This window comes from Pteronotus mesoamericanus, unplaced genomic scaffold (assembly GCF_021234165.1).
Source record: "Pteronotus mesoamericanus isolate MK-2021 breed Mesoamerican mustached bat unplaced genomic scaffold, CSHL_Meso_final contig_90, whole genome shotgun sequence".
Taxonomy (NCBI): domain Eukaryota; kingdom Metazoa; phylum Chordata; class Mammalia; order Chiroptera; family Mormoopidae; genus Pteronotus; species Pteronotus mesoamericanus.
In genome coordinates, this window is record NW_026555277.1 from 10791124 (window position 1) to 10809464 (window position 18341).

The window sequence follows — 18341 nt, forward strand, 5'->3', positions numbered from 1 at the left end:
TTCACCTAAATACTGGGACACACACAGGAACTTGCAAATTTATCAACAGGATTTTCAATTAACAGAACTTACTGAAATCAAGTGAGCTAAGGTCAGTGAGTTGCCAATCAGAAAAATAGTAAAGACTTCTCTAAATAAATTTCAAATTACAGTAGTACCCATAAGAAGACTATTCCATTTTGGAGGTAATTAGACACCAAGTTATATTAACAAAGGAAGTTGTAAAAATAATACTTCTTAGGGGTTTTAAAGTTTTGGGTCTGATTAAAGAAGAAGTACCTAACCATTGTGGAAGATTGGGACCGTATAAGAGAAAAAAAAAGTCACCCGTACATAATTCTACCCTGAGATGTAAACACTATTACACTCTCACCTGGAAAGAACATGCAACCCTTAGGGACCCACATGAGTGCTTTCTGGTGGGATTTGGCTAAAGAGGTATCCCTTTGCAAATTTTGTCACACTTTGAAATTAAACAATTAGGGATAGTATTCTCTAGATCAGCGCTATTCAGCAAGAATATAATGCAAGCCACAGAAGTAATTTTAAATTTTCTAGTAGCTGCATTGAAAAAGTAAAAAGAAACAAGTGAAGTTAAATTTAATAATATATTGTAACCAAATACATCCAAAATATTATCATTCTGTTGTCGATGGAAATCAGGCTCTTTCACAGGATCCTGAAGAAAGCATTCCAAGAGCCCACACCCGGGAGACTGTGGTATGGCAAAGACGGTTTATTCAGGTGGAAACCTGCCCCTGGGTGTCCAGTTTCTCATCTCCCTTCATCCTGCCATGAAAAAAATGTCCAGCTGTGCCTTCAGCAAGGCCAAAGCAAAAGCCAGTATCAACAGTTTCTGCTTCATCTTAAAGCTCCGTTCTTCGGAGCCCACACCATCTGCTGCGGGCACCAGTAGCTGCTAGACACGCATGCTTCATGCTCCTGGGCAAGAGAGAATGCAGACAGTTGGGGCCAGTGCATTACCAAAAGAGAGGGAGGGAGGGCAGGGGCGGGGGGGGAGAGAGAGAGAGGTCTTTGTTCCCCTAGGGTTATATTAGTTTGGGTTTGGGACGGACCAGGTGTTTTTTCAAAATAACCAATTAATTTTCCAAGCTTCTGCAGCTTTGGATGGGTCCACACCCCCTAGTTAGACTGACAGGCCTCTATGGTGAAGTACCTCCCCTGGTGCCGCCCTACTCAGCCCCTCTTCCCCCGCTGCCCCCACAACAAAGCAGTACCAGATTGGGGACAGGGAGGAGTGTTAATCCCCTTGCAGGACCAATGCTGTGATCTCCTGGGGTGGGAAGCTGTAGCTTCCTGGTAAAACAGGCTTATGCTCCCTGGTTTATTAAACTCTGTGTCAAATTCCCTTGCTCCCCTTTCTGATTAATAATTAGCTAACTACCTACAGTAACAATTTCAACATGTAATCAATATAAATGCTGTTAATGAGATACTTTATTTTATTTTGTTTTTTGGTATTATGTCTTCAAAACCCAGTGCGTATTTTTCATTCATAGCACTTCTTGATTTGGAAAAGCCACACTCCAAGTGCTCTCCAGCCATGTGTGACCAGTGGCTGCAGTATTGCCCAGCACAAGGCTAGATGCTGAGGGATAGCCAGATCTTTGAGATGTCATGCTGATTCATACAACCCATTGTTAAATCTAAACTTACTTCTGTATTTTGAAGAAGCAGCCTTCCTCCATAGTACATAGCAATTGAATGAACTGGCTATTTCTATTTCTGTCTTGCCAGAAATTCAAGCTCCCCTTTCTTCTCCATGATCAGGAATTCAGTCTTATTATCCTTTGCCTTTGGTGACAGCAACTCATTGTCCTTGTTCCCTGCCAGCACAGACTGGAGCAGCAGAGCTCTGATTTGGTTCCTGCTAGTTGATTGGAAATAACAATATCACATTCTTTCTACTGGAAGCATTGGCCAAATCCTGAATTTGGCCCTTCTCCTAATGCTAAAGCTGTTCATGGGCTAGAACGCCCCATATTAAACAAAACTGATTGGAAATCTCATTGCCTAGCAGCCCCATTCCATGGCTTTGTTGGCACACTTCCCAACAGGAGCTGTGAGCTATCCCTTGGCTTAATCTGGTTAAAACCAAATAAAGAATTAGGTCAGGGGCCTCTGGCTGCAAAGCAGTCTGTTTCCAGAACTCCATCAGAGCTGTGGAATAAAAATAAACAGGGAGAGTTGGAAAAGCATTACTTGGCATTTGCATTTGACTTGTTCTAGGTCAAAATTCTTGCTCTAGTTCTAGGTCAAAACACAGGAGCCTTGCAGAGGGCAGTGAGACTGCATTAGCTATCAGGGTCTGGAAGTGCCTTTCCAAGGTGTCCCGAGAAGAAACTGCAGGAAGCCTTGGATGATATTTTGGGTTTGAGGCTCTGCCTGGAATGTAGAGTCAAACTGCCCAAGCTGCCAAACCTAGGAAAAGTTTCCCTTTATTTTCTGTTAAGAATCAGAACAGCTGGGGTAGGGATTCAGGGGTTAGTGGTCAGCACAGCAGGCCAACCCCCAACTAAGGCTTAGCTTCACCTGGGATTCAGAGAAAGGGCAAGTAGATCACTCTGAAAGGTCGGTAGGGAGGAGACTCAGGTATGAATCTATAACCCAGAGGCTTGTTTTGATCTCACTGAATTGGTGGATCTGGTGAGGCTTGGGGAGAGACAACCACCTCACAGTTTGACCTACCCAACTAAAAAGGCTCATTTCCGTAGGCCCTAGTTACCAACAGATAGACCATTTTCAGAATGGGTGCTTCAGAGTGATGAAATGTGTGGGCGGAAGCAGTCAAGCCAGCCCTTGTTGGGAGGTGTTGGAGAGCCCTTCAAGTTCTGGAGCCCCCCTGACCTAAGTGCCAGGTCCCCGGACATTGGCCCCTTCATGGCCTCCACTCCCTACCACCTCCTTCTCCAAGGTTCTTTAGCCTGTTGTTTATCCTCCAATACACTGACTTTCTCTGCGCTGTCATTGGATCCTGTGCCATTTGGGCCGAGGTGGAAGCAGAAAGCTAATGAGCGGACCAGCTGTCTAGGAACAGAGAAACACAATCTTATCTTTCCCACTTATACGCCCTGTCTGGTGGATGGAGAGAATAGGCTTTTATACTCTTGAAAGAGGATGCCCCTCCTGGGTAGGTGGCCTTGATGCTGTCCAGAATCAGCTGTGTTTAAAGGAAGCTCTGAGCTTCCCTCTGTGTAATGGACTCTCGCGTCTCTTTCCGGCAAGTCTCACTAGTCTGCCCTCTTGCCCTGGGATCTGATTGCATTGTCCCACCTCCTGCTGGAGTGAGGGCTGTGTCAGCCAGGGGCAGTGGGGGAACAGAGATGGGAGTCTCTGCGTTCTGGACCTCAGTGGCTGTGCCAGAAGCTACTTTTAGAAGCCCCCGCACATTATGTTCCATTTCTCTCCTTGTGTCCCAGTTTCCACATTGGTGACAGGGAAGGACAATGTAGTAGACTAAATTTAGGCCTAATTAAATGCGGCTTAGGGTATTGGGAGGAGTGTGGGTTATGGAGTCAGACAGACCCCAGTTTAAGTTCTAACCCCCCCCCCCAAATAAGTAAATAAATTCTAGGTTCCCTACTTAATAGCTTCGAGATCTCATCTGAGTTATTTAACTTCCTAGAGCAACACTTAATACCTCTCTAGGAAAAAAAAAACCCATGAACCCGTCTGATCTGATTTTCTGATGCCTGGGATGACACATAACAGAGTGCTTGCTGCAGTGCAGCCTCAATATCTATTACTATTTAGAGAGACATGTGAAAAGTACTTTCCAAATATCAAATGCTTGCTCAGGCACTGAGTGGAAGAGATAGATGGGTTATTTTGTTTTATTTCCTCTTTCTTGCATGTATTCTGTTTCCCAAAAATACAGAATTAAAATATCTTGATTATAGAAACCTGTCTCGTTTGGAATACACATGAATTAGAACCCAAGTGACTCCTTCTAATAAAATTTTGTGTTGCTTTCTAGTTTATAGTGGGCACTCAGTCATTGGCAGAATGTGGCCTTTAGATGAATTGTCATATTCATTTGAGCTCAGAAAACCCATTGGAGGCTTGCTCTCTATAGAAGATGTATAAGACATGGATGAATCTTGTATCCACAGAACCTGCAATCCAGTAGTGAAGGAGCCATTACAAATACCTGTAGAGCAATATCTATACAGTAAATAACTCTACAACAATTTTCATAAAGAGGCTGAGGAATTTCAAAGAAGAAGCAATTGCATTCAACTAGTAAGAAAGGTGAAGTCTTCTCAAGGTGGTAGCATTTAAGCTGAGCTGTGAAGAGTGGATGGGATTAGGTGGCAATGGAATGAGGAAGTATGAGAACATGGTCAAAGGCACACGAGTTCAAGGCGCACTCAAGCATAGACTGGTGGTCCCCTGTGGCGGGGGTTCTCTGTGAGCAGAGAGACATCGTCGGAACAAGACTGGAAAGTCAGATCACAGAGACCCTGTTCCGGATTGAAACTTTATTCAGTATTCAGTAAGTGGTGTGGAACCACCAACAATTTCCAGGAGGAAAAAGACCCAGTTGCACCTTCAGGAAGACAGCTGGTTGGGAGGAGATTGGAGACGTTAGCCTCTGGGAGCACAGGGACCAGTAGTGCAGCTGTTCAGGCCAATGAAGCCTGAAGCCGTGGGAATACAGAAAAGGGGAATTTGTGAGGAGTGGGGACCAACAGGGTTAAATGACTGATAAGGATTCAGAAGGCGGGATTGAAGGGGAGTGAGCAGGAGATGCCCAAGTTGGGAACGTAAGAGAAGACACTGGCCTGGTAAAGGCTGATGGGGGAATCAGACTCTGTTGAGTGGCGGCTCCTCCACATGGAGATACCCAGCAGAAAGAGGGAAATTGAAACCTGGAGCTGGGGCTCCGGGTCAGGGCAAAAGATGGAGACTGGGGAGTGACAACAGAATGTGGAGCACAAGGGGAAATTACCACAGAGATGGAGATGAGGAGAGGGCCCTAGACAAAGCCTCAGGAGGGGAGGGTATGAAAGGAAGAAGGGAGACCTGCACAGAGAAGGGAGGGGAGTAAGGAAGCTCAGCTGGAGGACCCACTGTGGGGCGGCAGGTCCCGAATCTCAGACCTGCTGCTGAATGCCCCTGGACGAGACGCTGAACCTTGTCCCCACTGCACAGCGATTCTAGTACCACCTGGCAGAGTGGTGGAGGAGTCCAGGCCTGCTGTACCGAGTGGGTCTGAAATAGATGCTCATTCCTTGTTCTGTTTCCCACAGAAGCCTGGAAAGGCATGTTAAGAAGAGATGGCCATCGGGATGTAGTGCTTTAGAAAAGGTGAAGGCCTTCAGAAGGGACTATGAGACACCTCATTCGGTCACCAATGACACGAGGAAGGCGGGGAAAGTACCTTAGCACTTTATGTGGGCAGCACATCTGAAAAGGGCTGACTGTAAGGGGCTGGTGAGTAGGGGGATGAGGAGGAAGTGAGAACAGCAAGTGGAAGCTCCCCCTTTAAGACATGTGGCAGCGTAAAGAGAGGTGGAGACTGGGATGGAGCTTGAGGAAGTAGCAGGCTTCAGGCAAGGGCGTCCTGGCTGCTCACGTCATTGAAACCAGCTGTCCCCTTCAGAAGAGGGATCTAGTTCCTTGGAAAACCCTTTTTCTGTTGGATTTGGCATATAAGGTTTGAGCTCTTCGGTGTTTGCTCAGAGGTGCCAGCCGATTGGCTGTGGGAGGGGGAGGCCCATCATATGAGCCAGTGAAAGTAGTTGTCATATGAGCTCTGAGCAGGACTGGGCTGGACTGCTGAATTGGGCTTTCTGGTAACCCTGTCATCTTGCCAGCATGGGAGATGAGCCTCCAGCGACTTCTCCAAGGAAAGGGAAATAATGTAACGGGGATTTTTTTGAAGGGAGAGGTGGGGCATCCGAGGGGAGGAGCAGAGGAAGTGCCTTAGGTAGGTGTAAGAAACCCAAGGTGTTCTCAGCCCTGCCGCCTGAAACACTGTCGCAGAAAAGCATGGGACTTTCCACAGCTCTCTGTTGCAGACAAGCACAGCCCAGTCCAAAATAGTGATCTTTTCTCCTGGTCCTCAGAATCTCAAAACTTTGCAACTTCCTCTTTTCCTCACCACGCATCATCCCCACATGTTGAAGGGAATGGTTTTGCCTGTGTCTCACTCCTCAGGGATGAAGTGGCTGCTAGCTAGACAGAAGGGAATGTGGAGGAGTGTGGGAAAGTGGGAGGGGGTTGAGGTCCTTTCACCTGCCTTGAGGAGGGGAGAACTGAAGTCCCCAAAAGAAGGCTCAGACACGGTGTCCCAGAGAGCCAACGCTTGAGGATGTTCTTGGGTTCAGCAATATTCTTGGCCTGGGAGTCTGCCTCTAGAAAAGTTCTCTTTTCTCCCAAGATTTCAAGTTACAATTTCTTAGTTTCTCCTCAGGCACAGCTGCTGTGGCTTCAGGTTTGCCCCTTCTTTAATCAACTGCTTTTTTGTCTTCTTCCTCTTCATCTACTTCCTTTCCTCCCTTCCCACCTTGCTCACCCCTCTCCCTTCCTGTTTTAAGAGGTAGTGTGGACAGTGCATAAGTCCATTGACTTGACAACCAGACTGCCTGGGTTTGAAATCCCAGCTTCCAATTTATGGGTGTGAGCACTTGGGCAAGTTACTTCACCTCTCTGAGCCTCAGTTTCTTATTCTAAAGATGTTATAACAATATCCATCTTGTAGAATAACACATCATATTATAAGAATGAACTAAGTAAGAACATGTAAAGAGCTTAGAGTAGTACCTGGGAAGTAGTAAGTACTCTAAAAATATTCTATCTATCATCCATCTAACTGTTTGTCTATATCTATCTATCTATCTATCTATCTTTCTATTTAACCACCCTCTTTTTTGTAAGTATCTTCAAATCCTTTTTGGATTTTGTCAGGTGATACAAGAAAAATTTATTATGTTGAAAGAGCCGATAGGAGTTATATTTCTAGCAATTATAAGTTATATATTTCTATATAAATTATAACTCAGGGTTCCAGTGATGGAGAGCTCATTATCTTACAAAGGTTTCATTCCAAATAGAAAGTTCCTTCTAATACTGATCTTCTTTCTCATGACTTCCTCTAAAACTAACGTTTCACATGAACTGTTATGTAGGAAGGTCCTTGTATCTGGTACGTGGACTGTGTTGATTTTTTTTTCAACCTAAGAGTGGGTAGGATGTATTTTTACTTACTTCTAATAATTTTGACCTGCAGGTTTTATTTCATAGGCCTTAATTTGTTATGTTTCAAATCTTTATTCTCTCATTCTATATATTAGCTCTCTCCTACTTTTGTGACTTTTGACTTCCTGAAGTCACTGATAAAAACGATGAACCTGAGCCCTGTGGTGCATTACTAAATACCTTTTTCCAGACTGATAGCAACCATTTTGAGTACTCTTCAGTAGCTGCGACACTACGCTATTCTACATTATCCACCTCACATATTTCTGTGAAAAGCAAAGACGGGCAAATCTGTTACAGGCTTGTTAAAATCCAGATTCCCCCTCCATACAGAGCATGTCTTTCTCTTATCTGATATTTTCCACTACATACCCAATGAAAGAAAACTAATTGAAGAAGCATTCAATGTGATTTTTCTATCTTTTAGAAAATTTCTCTTCATTTTAAGTGGACAGTAGTATAAGATGATGTGAATTGCTGAAAATTAAAAGGAAAGAGATAACAGTTACAATGTTCAAAGAATTCATTTTAGCAAGACACTGTCACTTTTAAGTAAAAGTATTTGGCTACTATCCCCTTTGTAGTTCCTTGATTTAGATGTTTAATATTTGTAATGCGATGCTGTCGTAGACACAGTTGTATGGTGTCTTCTCTTAATGTTAGCATTGAGTTGAAGTGGAAATTTCTAAAGGGATGTATATAGTGCATGACACATGTGGGTACTTACTTAATACTTTCTGATGGTGATGTTAGAAAGGATGACTAAGAAGCAAAAAGTCTTAAGGCATTTTCTAGTTTTAATATTGTAATTTTTAGGGCACCATTTTCTATAAAGCAGATACATGTTTATGAACATTCTGTTTCTGTGAATACCAGATGGTCAACAAGTCACTTTAAAGAAGGGTTTAGAGCCTTATCTTCTAATACAGCCTGCTAAAATATATTATTAAGTGAAAAGTACAGGATACAGTACACTACCACTTATGGGGAAAAAATGGAAAGTTACAGGAGAAATTGGTAACATTTATTACTTATATAGAGGATATGTGCCTGGGGGAGGAGCCTTTAGTACTTTTAAATTGTGATTTATATAAACGTATTACCTAACTTAAGTAAATAAACAATAAATGCAGAAGAAAAAAGAAACTGGGTTGGGAAAGAAACAATAAGTAGTTTTTTGTTGTTTTTTTTAGGGGGTATGTCACTCTGGATTTGATTTGAATTTGTTAGTAGTCACGTATGGGGAAAGTTATATAACTTCATGTAAAATTTCAGGAAGACCTTCTTGACTAGGTTTTTTTACGCAGATCAGATATACTAAGGATCACTTCTTAAAGTTCAGTTTGTGGTTATCAGATCTTGGGTATGGAATGAAGAAGATAAAGTAGATTTGAGCCTATGTAAGAATATCTTTCTTTGAAGATGGTTTTTCACCTTCCAAGAAAAACATAAGACAATACTTGGGTTTCAGGTGGTGAATAGATTTTGGCTCATAGTTGTTGAATCAAAGTTAACTTTGAACTGGTTATTAGATCCAGCCAGATGGATTCAACATACTATTGTAAGCAAGGGAGTCGAGTAGTTAAGCCAATGTTAGACCTTTTTCCCCAGGATCTTCAGAAGAAATTAGCCACTTAGGTATAAGCCACCTCCTCTCCCCTGTTTTAACAACAGAAGCTCTGCTCTGATGGACAGAATTTGGAGGCCTCGGGGAGGGAATACCATAAAGCAATTCCTGGATAAAGAAAAGGACTGGTTTTGTGTCTATGGCATTGCCTAAGGCATTCTTGGGACAGAAAGGCAGAGACGCAGGCAGAGCCATTAACACTATGCTCTGTAAACCATATCCATCCCCTGCTAAATAGGTGTGTATGCTGTCTAACCCTAGGAACTAGAGGTAGGAAAATAGAAGACTAGTATTTTGTGCAGAATTTATAGTTTCTCTTTTGTTTATGTACGTAATTAGTGGACTTTGTGACATGAATCTTTCAGATGCAAGGACCAGAAAAAGAACTCTAGTTCTCCAAAACTAAAAAGAATTGGCTTAGAAAACAGAGCTCCAGAAGTTGGATTGGCTTCAGAAGAGATTTGATCCTGAGGCCCAGTATGTCCTTTGACTCTGTTTCTCTGTGATTGGTTCATATTTGTCCTCCTCTGAGGGTAGACTTCTTTCTTAGGCTGGCTCTTCTCAGGGCACTAAAATGATAGGAGTAGTTCTGGATTTTGTGTCTTCATATCACAAGAGAGAACACAATCCCTGGTTGGTCCCAGATACCCCATGGACCCTGTTGCATCTCCTTGGCTGGAGTTGAGTTATGTGTCCATACTTGAGCCAATGGGATAGGCCGATTGGCTTTGGTTACTGGGTTTCAAATCTGGAACCCCTTCAAAAGATTTTGATTTCATTGTTTTGGGAGGCGATCTCATGCATTGCTATTTTTAAATGCTCCCTGGATGATTCTAATATACAGCCAAAGTTGGGTTTGTTGGCTTAAGCCAGTCAGTGTACACTAAAGGCTGAGAATGTGAGTAACGGTTCTCCAAAGGAAAATCTAGGTAAACTTGACACCCAGATTGATCGGGGAAGAGGAATATAGATGTTGGGGAAGCGAATATCAAATGTTTACATGTGGCAGACGTATTAGTTGCAGACATGCTAGCTGCCCCAGTGTCTGTATCCCTCCTTTCTCTCCTTGCTACCAGAACCCAACTTTACTTTGGGACAGTAAAATGTCAGCTGTAGGGGACAGATCATGAATACTACCAATAATCTGTTTCCCTACTTTGGAGAGAGAGAGAGAGAGAAGGCAGAGCAAAATTACTCTTTTTACATAGCAAAGGATACAAAGAAAGTTTAAAATATATTGGTAGTATATTAGAGGAATTGGTAGTGTAAGCTACCAAAAAAGGAGGAGGAAGAGGAGGGGCAGAGGGAAGAAGTCTTCAAATATGGCTGCCTCTGAGAAATAAGATATGAAGAGGAGAATGGGAAAGCAAACTTTTAGTTTTCATTTTATACTCTTCTGTTCTCTTTGAATTTTTATTTCTATGTGATTATGTTATTTTTGTAATTTAAAAATAGATTGATCTCTTTTGAAGTTGTTCCTAAGAGTTCAAGATGGTTGTGTGATGTCTGGTTAGAGTACATTTCTTTAATTGTCTAAATCACCTTTTTAACAAGAAGTAAGTAATACTTTTTTTACTGTCCCGTTTGTCCACCACCTCACAATAATATAGTATAAATAAACATAAAATGATCCCAGGAGTTTAAATTAGAACTCAAGGTCAAAACCAGCTCACAGGACCTGAAACTGGAGGACAACTAGCTGTGGACGTTTGCAGGAGACTGAGCTTTGTTCTGCCTTTCATGTCGCTGCTTCAACCTTCTTATCTAGCGGCCCTAATCTGATTTGGCCAACCACTAGAGAGGAGAAGTTCAAGAATTCAGCTATAAGCATCTTCAGTGATTCATTTTCAGTCACATGTTTTTCAGTTTGTCCTGGTTCCTTGTTATCTTGTGAAATTGATGCTGCACTAATTTTTTTCTTACACCTTTGATAATTTACTCATTGTTCCAAGTTTTGGGCCATAGCATCACATTGGCCACAAGGTATTATTTCAGAAATTATGAGAAAAACAAAAGTTTATTTTAGAAAATAAGACTTTTACTTTTGATATCTAGTGGATTCGAGTTTCGGCTCACTGGTGAAGAATACTTAATGGGGCTTTAATTGTTATTTTCAAATTATTTGTCTAAAACAAATTGTTACAATTTAGAAATCGTAGAAGGATATCACAAAACTTGTTTTTCTCTAGTTCCAGGGAACAGGTGAAATAGTTTCTTAAATTATAGCAGATTTTATAAATCACCATTTTTTTATTTGTCATTTTAGGTTCTGTACTTTGGGGTTGGGTGTTAAAGAGGAATTAAAATTCTCCCCTTAATATTTATTTCACCAAAACCCAATTCTTAGGCAAAATGCTCCCCAATCTTCTGCTGGTATTAGAACTTTAAATTTTGCACAAAACTTCCAGATACTCTCATATGATTATCTATGACTATTCTCTCAAAAGAAGACAGTAACAATGTGGATATAAGAAATGCATAGTTTCATTCTACTAAACTGAACAAGCACCTCTCCTGTGCCAGTCAGCTGATGCATCATGTGTGGGTCCATCCTGAGTAGATTTGTAAATGTCATACTGTTGCTTCTCCATCAAACACTTTATCAGAGTCACAGGCACTGCAACAGAAAGAATTTGTGAAACATTTAGTGTTGTATCTCGGAATAGCAAAATAACTGGTAGGTGACCGGAAGGAAGAAAAAGATTAAAAAAAAAAATCTGAAGCCTCGATCGCCCAAGGATGTCTGTGTCTCCAAAAAATAGAGATTTGGCTACACTTAGTTGAGGGAACTGGTCTAAGACAGAAGCCTAAGAAGCTGGAAGAAAAATTAGCAGAAACTTTTAATCGCAAGTTTCTGAAGCCACCTAGTGGTTTGTTACAAAATTTAAGATTGTGTGAATAAATCTCTGGACGTAGGGTGGGGCTCTCATCACTGTGACTAAGAGTCTGACCGCTTTTCGTCCAGCAAAGAGGAGGGTCAGTGTCGTTGGGAATGAACACAGTGCCGCTCTGTGAAATAGTTTATTTATTTATATGCCTCCTTTTATCAAAAAGGACTTAATGCAACTTACATGAAAGTACAGCAAGGTAACACACACTAGAAGAAAGAGAACCACCATGAATAAGAACATAAACATAGTAAAAACTTTTGATTAATTTGAAAATACCTTTAAGTTTTTCACGAAATGACTCTACATTTTTATGTAAGTGTGGGAACTGATCACCTACAAAATTCACGATGTCCAGAAAGAAGAAGTAATTTTCAGGAAAAGAAAAACTGTACTTGACGCCAAGAGCAGGGCAGTTTTTCCCCTGGGGATCCACAAGACACTGCATGCTGTACTGTGTAATGTCCTCAGTCCTCAGAGTGGAAACCACCCCGAGTCTTGGAGGATTGTTTCTTTGTTGTGTCCACATTATTTGGAGGAGAATGTCCATTTTCTAGGTTTGCATTAACTCATTTGATCCTCTCAATAATCATATGTGGTTAGGTGGTGTTACTAACCCTGTATTGCAAGTGAGGCCCTGAGGCAGGTGAGGTTACAATTGCCTAGAGTCAGCCGTTAATACATTTTGGAGCCGGGACCCCAACCTGGGCAGCCTGGATCCTAGTACCCATACTCTTTTCCCAGATGCTTTATACTGAGTGGTCAATTTAGTACAATACAACCCATGCAATGAAAACGACAATACTTGAGTTTTCCCCCTTATGACGTATACGGTCTCTGGGGAATTGTACAGGTGCGCTTTCACATGATGATAAAGATGAGGTCAGGGGTGCGTATTTCTGAGATGACTCAGTTAACTTTACTTTCTTCTAGGCCACTAGGGCCACAGACTTTATCCCTGATCCCCAGTCACCACACTCTTGAACACATGCATGTGTGTGCATGACTTTCGTCAAAACCAAAAACAAAACAGGAAAGAGTGCTCAAATTCCCCACTTCCTAACTTCCAGAAAATAGCTGAAATCCATGACCTTACGATGGCATATTTTCAGATACAGATCTAAAACACAGTCATAACAAAACACACTGTATTCTGCTAGTTTCCTTTTTCCAAGTGGTATCTTTACGTTTTGAATGGCAACTAAATTGATTTCTCTTAACCAGTCATGAACATTGATTAGCAATGAGCAAGGCAAACCTTGAAAGGGGCTTGGTAGGAAAATAATAGCAGCACTGAAACATTTTCAGTGAGAGGAGTCAAAATATCGTAAAACTTGAGTCTTGAATTGAGCATTTTAGAATGATGTTCTTTCAAGCTGTCCTTTAGGGTAGTTGTATGGTTTTGCTAAGAGAAAAAAGTATATTTTTATAAAATGACTGTTCCACCTAGATAAAAGTCCTTAAAAACAAATTTCAATAACATTTAAAAGACGTGCACAGCTCAGTAAAGAATCTAATGCTCCTGTAAGACCCAAGTTCTATTTTGGGGTCAACATGTTGGCCTATAACCCAAAAGACAAGTTTTCAGAATGATAAACTTATGATAGTTCTCCTGAGTACATGAGAGATTTATTGTGTCATGGGAATATAAATGAAAGAAAGCCATGCTGAGATATGGTGAAGGAAACATTGCCTGGGAACCAAGAAGCTTGGGAATGTCGGCTTATACATTCTTTGTATGTCATTTTTCTCATAAACTTTGGAGTCAGATCTTGGATTTAAGTATAAATTCTGATACTTTTAGCTGGATGTTATTAGATTAGCCAGTTAGCTTCTTTGGGTCTCAGTTTCTTCATCTATAAAATGGCATTAATAATACACGGATTTTATTGTGTGCAGGTGTTGTGCTTTTATACGCCTTTAATCTTTATAACAATCCCAAATGGGACATTCACATTTGTTATCCCCACTTTACAGGTAAGATCATCGAAGTTGGGAGAGTAGGTAATTTGAAGAGTTTAATGAATTATCCTAATTCATGTAATGTGTCATATCTCCGCTACATACAGAGACGGTGGGCTGTGTTTTCCTCTTGACTCTTGTCTCCTCCATCTCCTCCTCTTCTTCTAGATCCACTTTGAAAATTAGTGAAGAGGAGAAACACGTGTTTAAACAGCTTACGTTTGGGAATTAAGTAGAAGTTTAGGCCAAAGAGTAAAAATGAAACTGAATTTTCATTCTCCTACAGGAATGGCAAAAACTCAACTATGATATCTACACCCTGCGACAGACTCGAAGGAAAGTGAGAAATAAATGGAAACGCATTTTAGAAGATTTAGGTGAGTCTGAAAGTGATCACGAGATGGTAAAAATAGGCGGTTGTGATCATTTCGCTTCACGTTCTTTGCTTTGGTTTTCGTAAAAGGAATGTCAGTAAGTTACCACTTATGGCTCTTGTGTGTGAACTAGTTCCCCAACCCTGTCCTCCTTTCTCCCCCAGAATAAACACGGGACCTTTCTGTTACCACTGGCTTGTGCCTTGAGGACACGTTTCGCCATATGTTACCCCATCTGTCCTCAGTGTCAAGTAGCACAGGGTGATGGAATCATGTGGTCGCTACCACTCAATCTTGGGGGTGTAGTGCATTGACTGAATCATCTGGGAGTAATTGACCAATTAGTAATAGCTGTATAAGAGGAGGCAGGTTGGGAGAGATATTATTTGTAAGAAACATTTTGTTTTTTGTAAGAGTACGACAAAGTTTATGTGAACTTTCAGAAAGCCTACAAGGCAGCAAAGCTTCAAAGTTGGAGAAAACCCCTGCGGCATTAGAGTAGCTATTGGGCATTGATTGTTCTTAATTCTGCTGGAGTTGTGATATGATACATGTGGCCTTCACATTATAAAATAAGCTCACTTTAATGTTTAAAAATGAATGTATACCTTTGAAGTCTTCAGTCCTTCTGTTTTGAAAGAGAGCATGACGCCTTGGCATCATCACTCCCTGAAAGCTGGGTACCCAGTTGCTAGCCCCTGTTGCTTTACTTGGGACACAGTGGGATGGGAGGACTTCTGCCCCCTTTACTCAACCAGTGTTGGTGGGATTGAATAGTCTTCTTTTTTAAAATGTAATTTGCTCCAGGCAGGTTTGAATCTTTGAGTCTTTTATCCCTTTGGATAAGTAGTTTTAACCAACCAACCATATTACCCTGGTGAAGGGAACCTGGGCTTGGAAAAGGAAGGACCTGGAAGCCACTCTTTGGCTTCCAAATTGCAAAAGCAGGTGGGAATTTTGGGGGCAGGGGAGGAGGTGAAGGACAGGGAGTGGGAGGAGGGTTTCAAACCAAAAGAGGGCAAAGCAGGAGGTGGATGAGTATCTGAAGTTTAACTCTGAGGAAAAAGTTAAACAGGAAGAAATAGCGAACACATTTTAACGAAAGACACTGCCAGCCAGTCACCCTGTGCTGGGAAGCAGCACATGGAGTGAGTGGTGCCTCTGGCTTCAGTTTTCTGATGTTTGTTCAGAGTCCACATTTGGGTCCCTTGATCTCCTGCCAGGATGCTACTGCAGGACAGTCCCTTCCTGTGACTTCTTTTTATGACAGGTAAATTTCTTTTACCTTAGGTTTTCAAAAGGAAGCAGACTCTTTGTTGTCAGTGACAAAACTCAGCACCATCAGTGATTCTGAAAATATGAAGAAAGCGCGAGAGATACTGTTAAGACTGGCTGAAGAGACCACTATTTTTCCAGCCGGTTGGCAGCTCTCCGAGAGGTATCTGTATGTTGTGGTAAGTGGGTGCATTTTTTTTTCATCTGCCCTGATTTTGCTTTCAGTTTCTGCTTCTCTATGACTCCGTGTCCTCCTCATTCCAGCCCCACCGGCAACACCACAACGTGAAGTAGCAGGTGGTGCCGGCATCTTAGCTTGGTTTCCAGTGGCCAGCAGCGCCACAGCCACCTGGAGGGCTTCGCAAACCCAGATTTCTGTCTGGAGCATCAGAGCTCCTTCTGAGCTCGCTGGACCCCAGGCGGAGGGCAGCGAGCCAGTTTTAGAAAGGGGCTTTTGATGCATAACTTGGCTTGGTGTAATGAAACAATCCCACTTCCAATAAAGTTGATGTTTATTTTTGCTCTCTCACAGAAGTGGAGAGGTAGTCCGTTCAGGGCTGGTATAGCGCCCCACGATGGCAGTGACCCAGCTCCCTCTCTCCCGTGGCTCCACTGTCCTCAGCATGTGGCCTTCACATCATGGTCTGTGGTGGCTGCTCCTGCCACATGTCTGCCATTCCCGCCACCAGAAAGCAGGAAGGGACAAAGAGGGGCACGCTCCTTCACGTTAGGAACGTGTCTCAGAAGTTACCATAAAAAATAAAATAAAAATAAAAATTCAGATTTCAGGATTGCAGTCAGACCTGTTGAGGCTTGGATTGTGGCTCAAGAGTCTGTGTTTTTCAGCCAGTTCTGCTGTATAGTCAGCCTTTTGGTCAGAGATGTGAGAAATATTGTTTATGTAACCTAAGATTGAAAAAGAACTTGAGAGGACTCTAGAAACAGTGGAATGTTTCATGGATAATATAAGGAAGTGATTAAGGTGTATCTCTGAATTTGTTGAGAAAAATTTAATAAATGTTTCCTCGTTATTATTTCTAGAGTAGGTTTTGTTGTTAGATTGGTTTTCCCATGGATAAGGCTCGGTTTCCATCTTGACATTTTTGTATTTAATGTTTGGCAGGACCGTCTCATTGCTCTTGATGCTGCAGAAGAGTTCTTTAAAACTGCCTGTCGAACTTACCCCAAGAAGCCTGAGGTGCCCTCCCTGGCAGATGACCGGAAAGAACCGCACTACCTTCCACTCCCAAGTCCCTAGAGGCGGGGCTGGGAGGCAGACTCGGAATTCTTCCACTGGAACTCCAGCGGCCAACCAAAGCTGGACAAATGAATGTAGCTAACAGTGAGCAAGTAGAGGGCTAAGTAATAAATGATTCTGAGTCCTACCAAAGTCTAAGGATTTGAATATCTGGTCTTCATGAGGACTTTATTTTATGAGATGTTCAGATTGCATTAAAACACCTTGGCAATATTGCATCAAAGAATTGGTCAATGGGCTATGTCATGGGTGATTGGATTCCAAGAACCCCTTGGCCTCTTGCTGGCTTCTGTGGTACGATAAGCCTTAATCATTAATCCTCCTGGAAGAATGGGATACTCTAGTTAGTAAAACAGCAAGATTAATGGAGGGAGTGCTCATTGAGCCCAAGGTGCTAAGACAGACCAGTTTAAAAAATAATTATTTTATATATAGGCTAATACCAAAATAATACCAGACACTGTGTGACCATTCTTTAATTTGGAAGAACCTACGGAACCTTGGAAGGGGTCAGAGGCATCATTTTAGGTATCAGTTGTAATTTGGAAATACAGGTGGACCAGATAATAGAAATGTCTAAGAGTGCTGCTCAGACACGAGTTCCAAATAGAATGACCCCCAGCAGAACATCCTACAGCTACATACAAAAAACTCTGTCTTCAGTTGTGGTACAAGCATCTTGAATTCTCAACACTATTGGCATGTTACCTCCTTTCTGCATATTGTCCACTTCTAATCCAAAGGCCCTTGGTGTTTTACCCAGGATAGTATCTATAAACAGAAATGTTTGGCCTCTTCTTCCTTCTCTTCAATCTGTTTCTGGCTCATTGGCTGAGAGTTACATCTGCCCAGGGACCTCGTGCAGTCTTATATCTTTGCCGGCCATGTTGCTTCGAAAAAGGTCGTCGCTGGACTTTCATTCTGAAGATGATTTTCAAAGGGGAGCAATGCCGCCGATGCAGCTGGCTTCTATCTGCAGATTGAGAATTCCAGCTTCAAAAGTTACTTGCCCCTTAAGCAAGGAGCTTGCCAAGAAATCAGGGTTCCTTTTATTGAAAAGACTTTCAGAACTTGCAGGATTCATGAGGAGATTGTTGAGAACAATGGCAATGTTGTCACTTTTACATATTTTGCTCTACTGACCGTAGGTTAGAAAGTAAGTTGTTTTTAGTTTGACCTAGGGAATTGTGACTTGAAAATATGCATATCCTCCTTAGTTTCTTTGGTAGTGTACGCAATGTTTAAATTATTTGTTAGAGGAGATATATGTTCTCCATTTGCTAATGAGTTGCAGACCAATTTAACTGATACAGTTCAGGACATTTTTTCCTAGTTTAATAAGTAAGCTAAAAGTCTTATTTTTAATATTTAGTGCCTCATCCCTTTCATATTGTTTAAATTAGCCTACAGATAGTTTTCCTCAGTTCCATGGGCTCTTGCAAGGTAAACATACAAGCAATGAAATATAGACACAAAATAAAAAAACAATAAAATAAAATTTTAAAGTGAAAAATCATTGTTTTTATCTCTGTTCTCGGATTTGTGTTTTGTCATTCTGCCTTTTTGATGTCAAAATAGATGAGATTGTTTGCCTCTATGGAGAGTAAAGTGTACCGATAGTCTTTATTTTTGGTAATGAATGACTAAGGATAAGACTGTCTCTATGATTATAAAAACACATGGAATTAGCCAGGAAATTTTCCTTGAAAGGAATCTAAAAGGCTCTCTGCATT

The 18341-nt window shown here is 41.7% G+C and overlaps 1 protein-coding gene across 1 annotated transcript in view; it reads left to right on the plus strand.

The window, feature by feature from the left end:
• MREG (melanoregulin) overlaps nucleotides 1-18108 on the plus strand; it is a 50795-nt gene extending 32687 nt beyond the window's left edge. Inside the window, exons 3-5 of the mRNA XM_054585682.1 lie at nucleotides 13988-14078; nucleotides 15366-15529; nucleotides 16474-18108. Of these exons, the coding sequence (XP_054441657.1) occupies nucleotides 13988-14078; nucleotides 15366-15529; nucleotides 16474-16608 (390 nt within the window). The 3' untranslated portion in view covers nucleotides 16609-18108. The remainder of the gene's footprint in view (nucleotides 1-13987; nucleotides 14079-15365; nucleotides 15530-16473) is intronic.
• The last annotated feature ends 233 nt before the right edge of the window (nucleotides 18109-18341 follow it).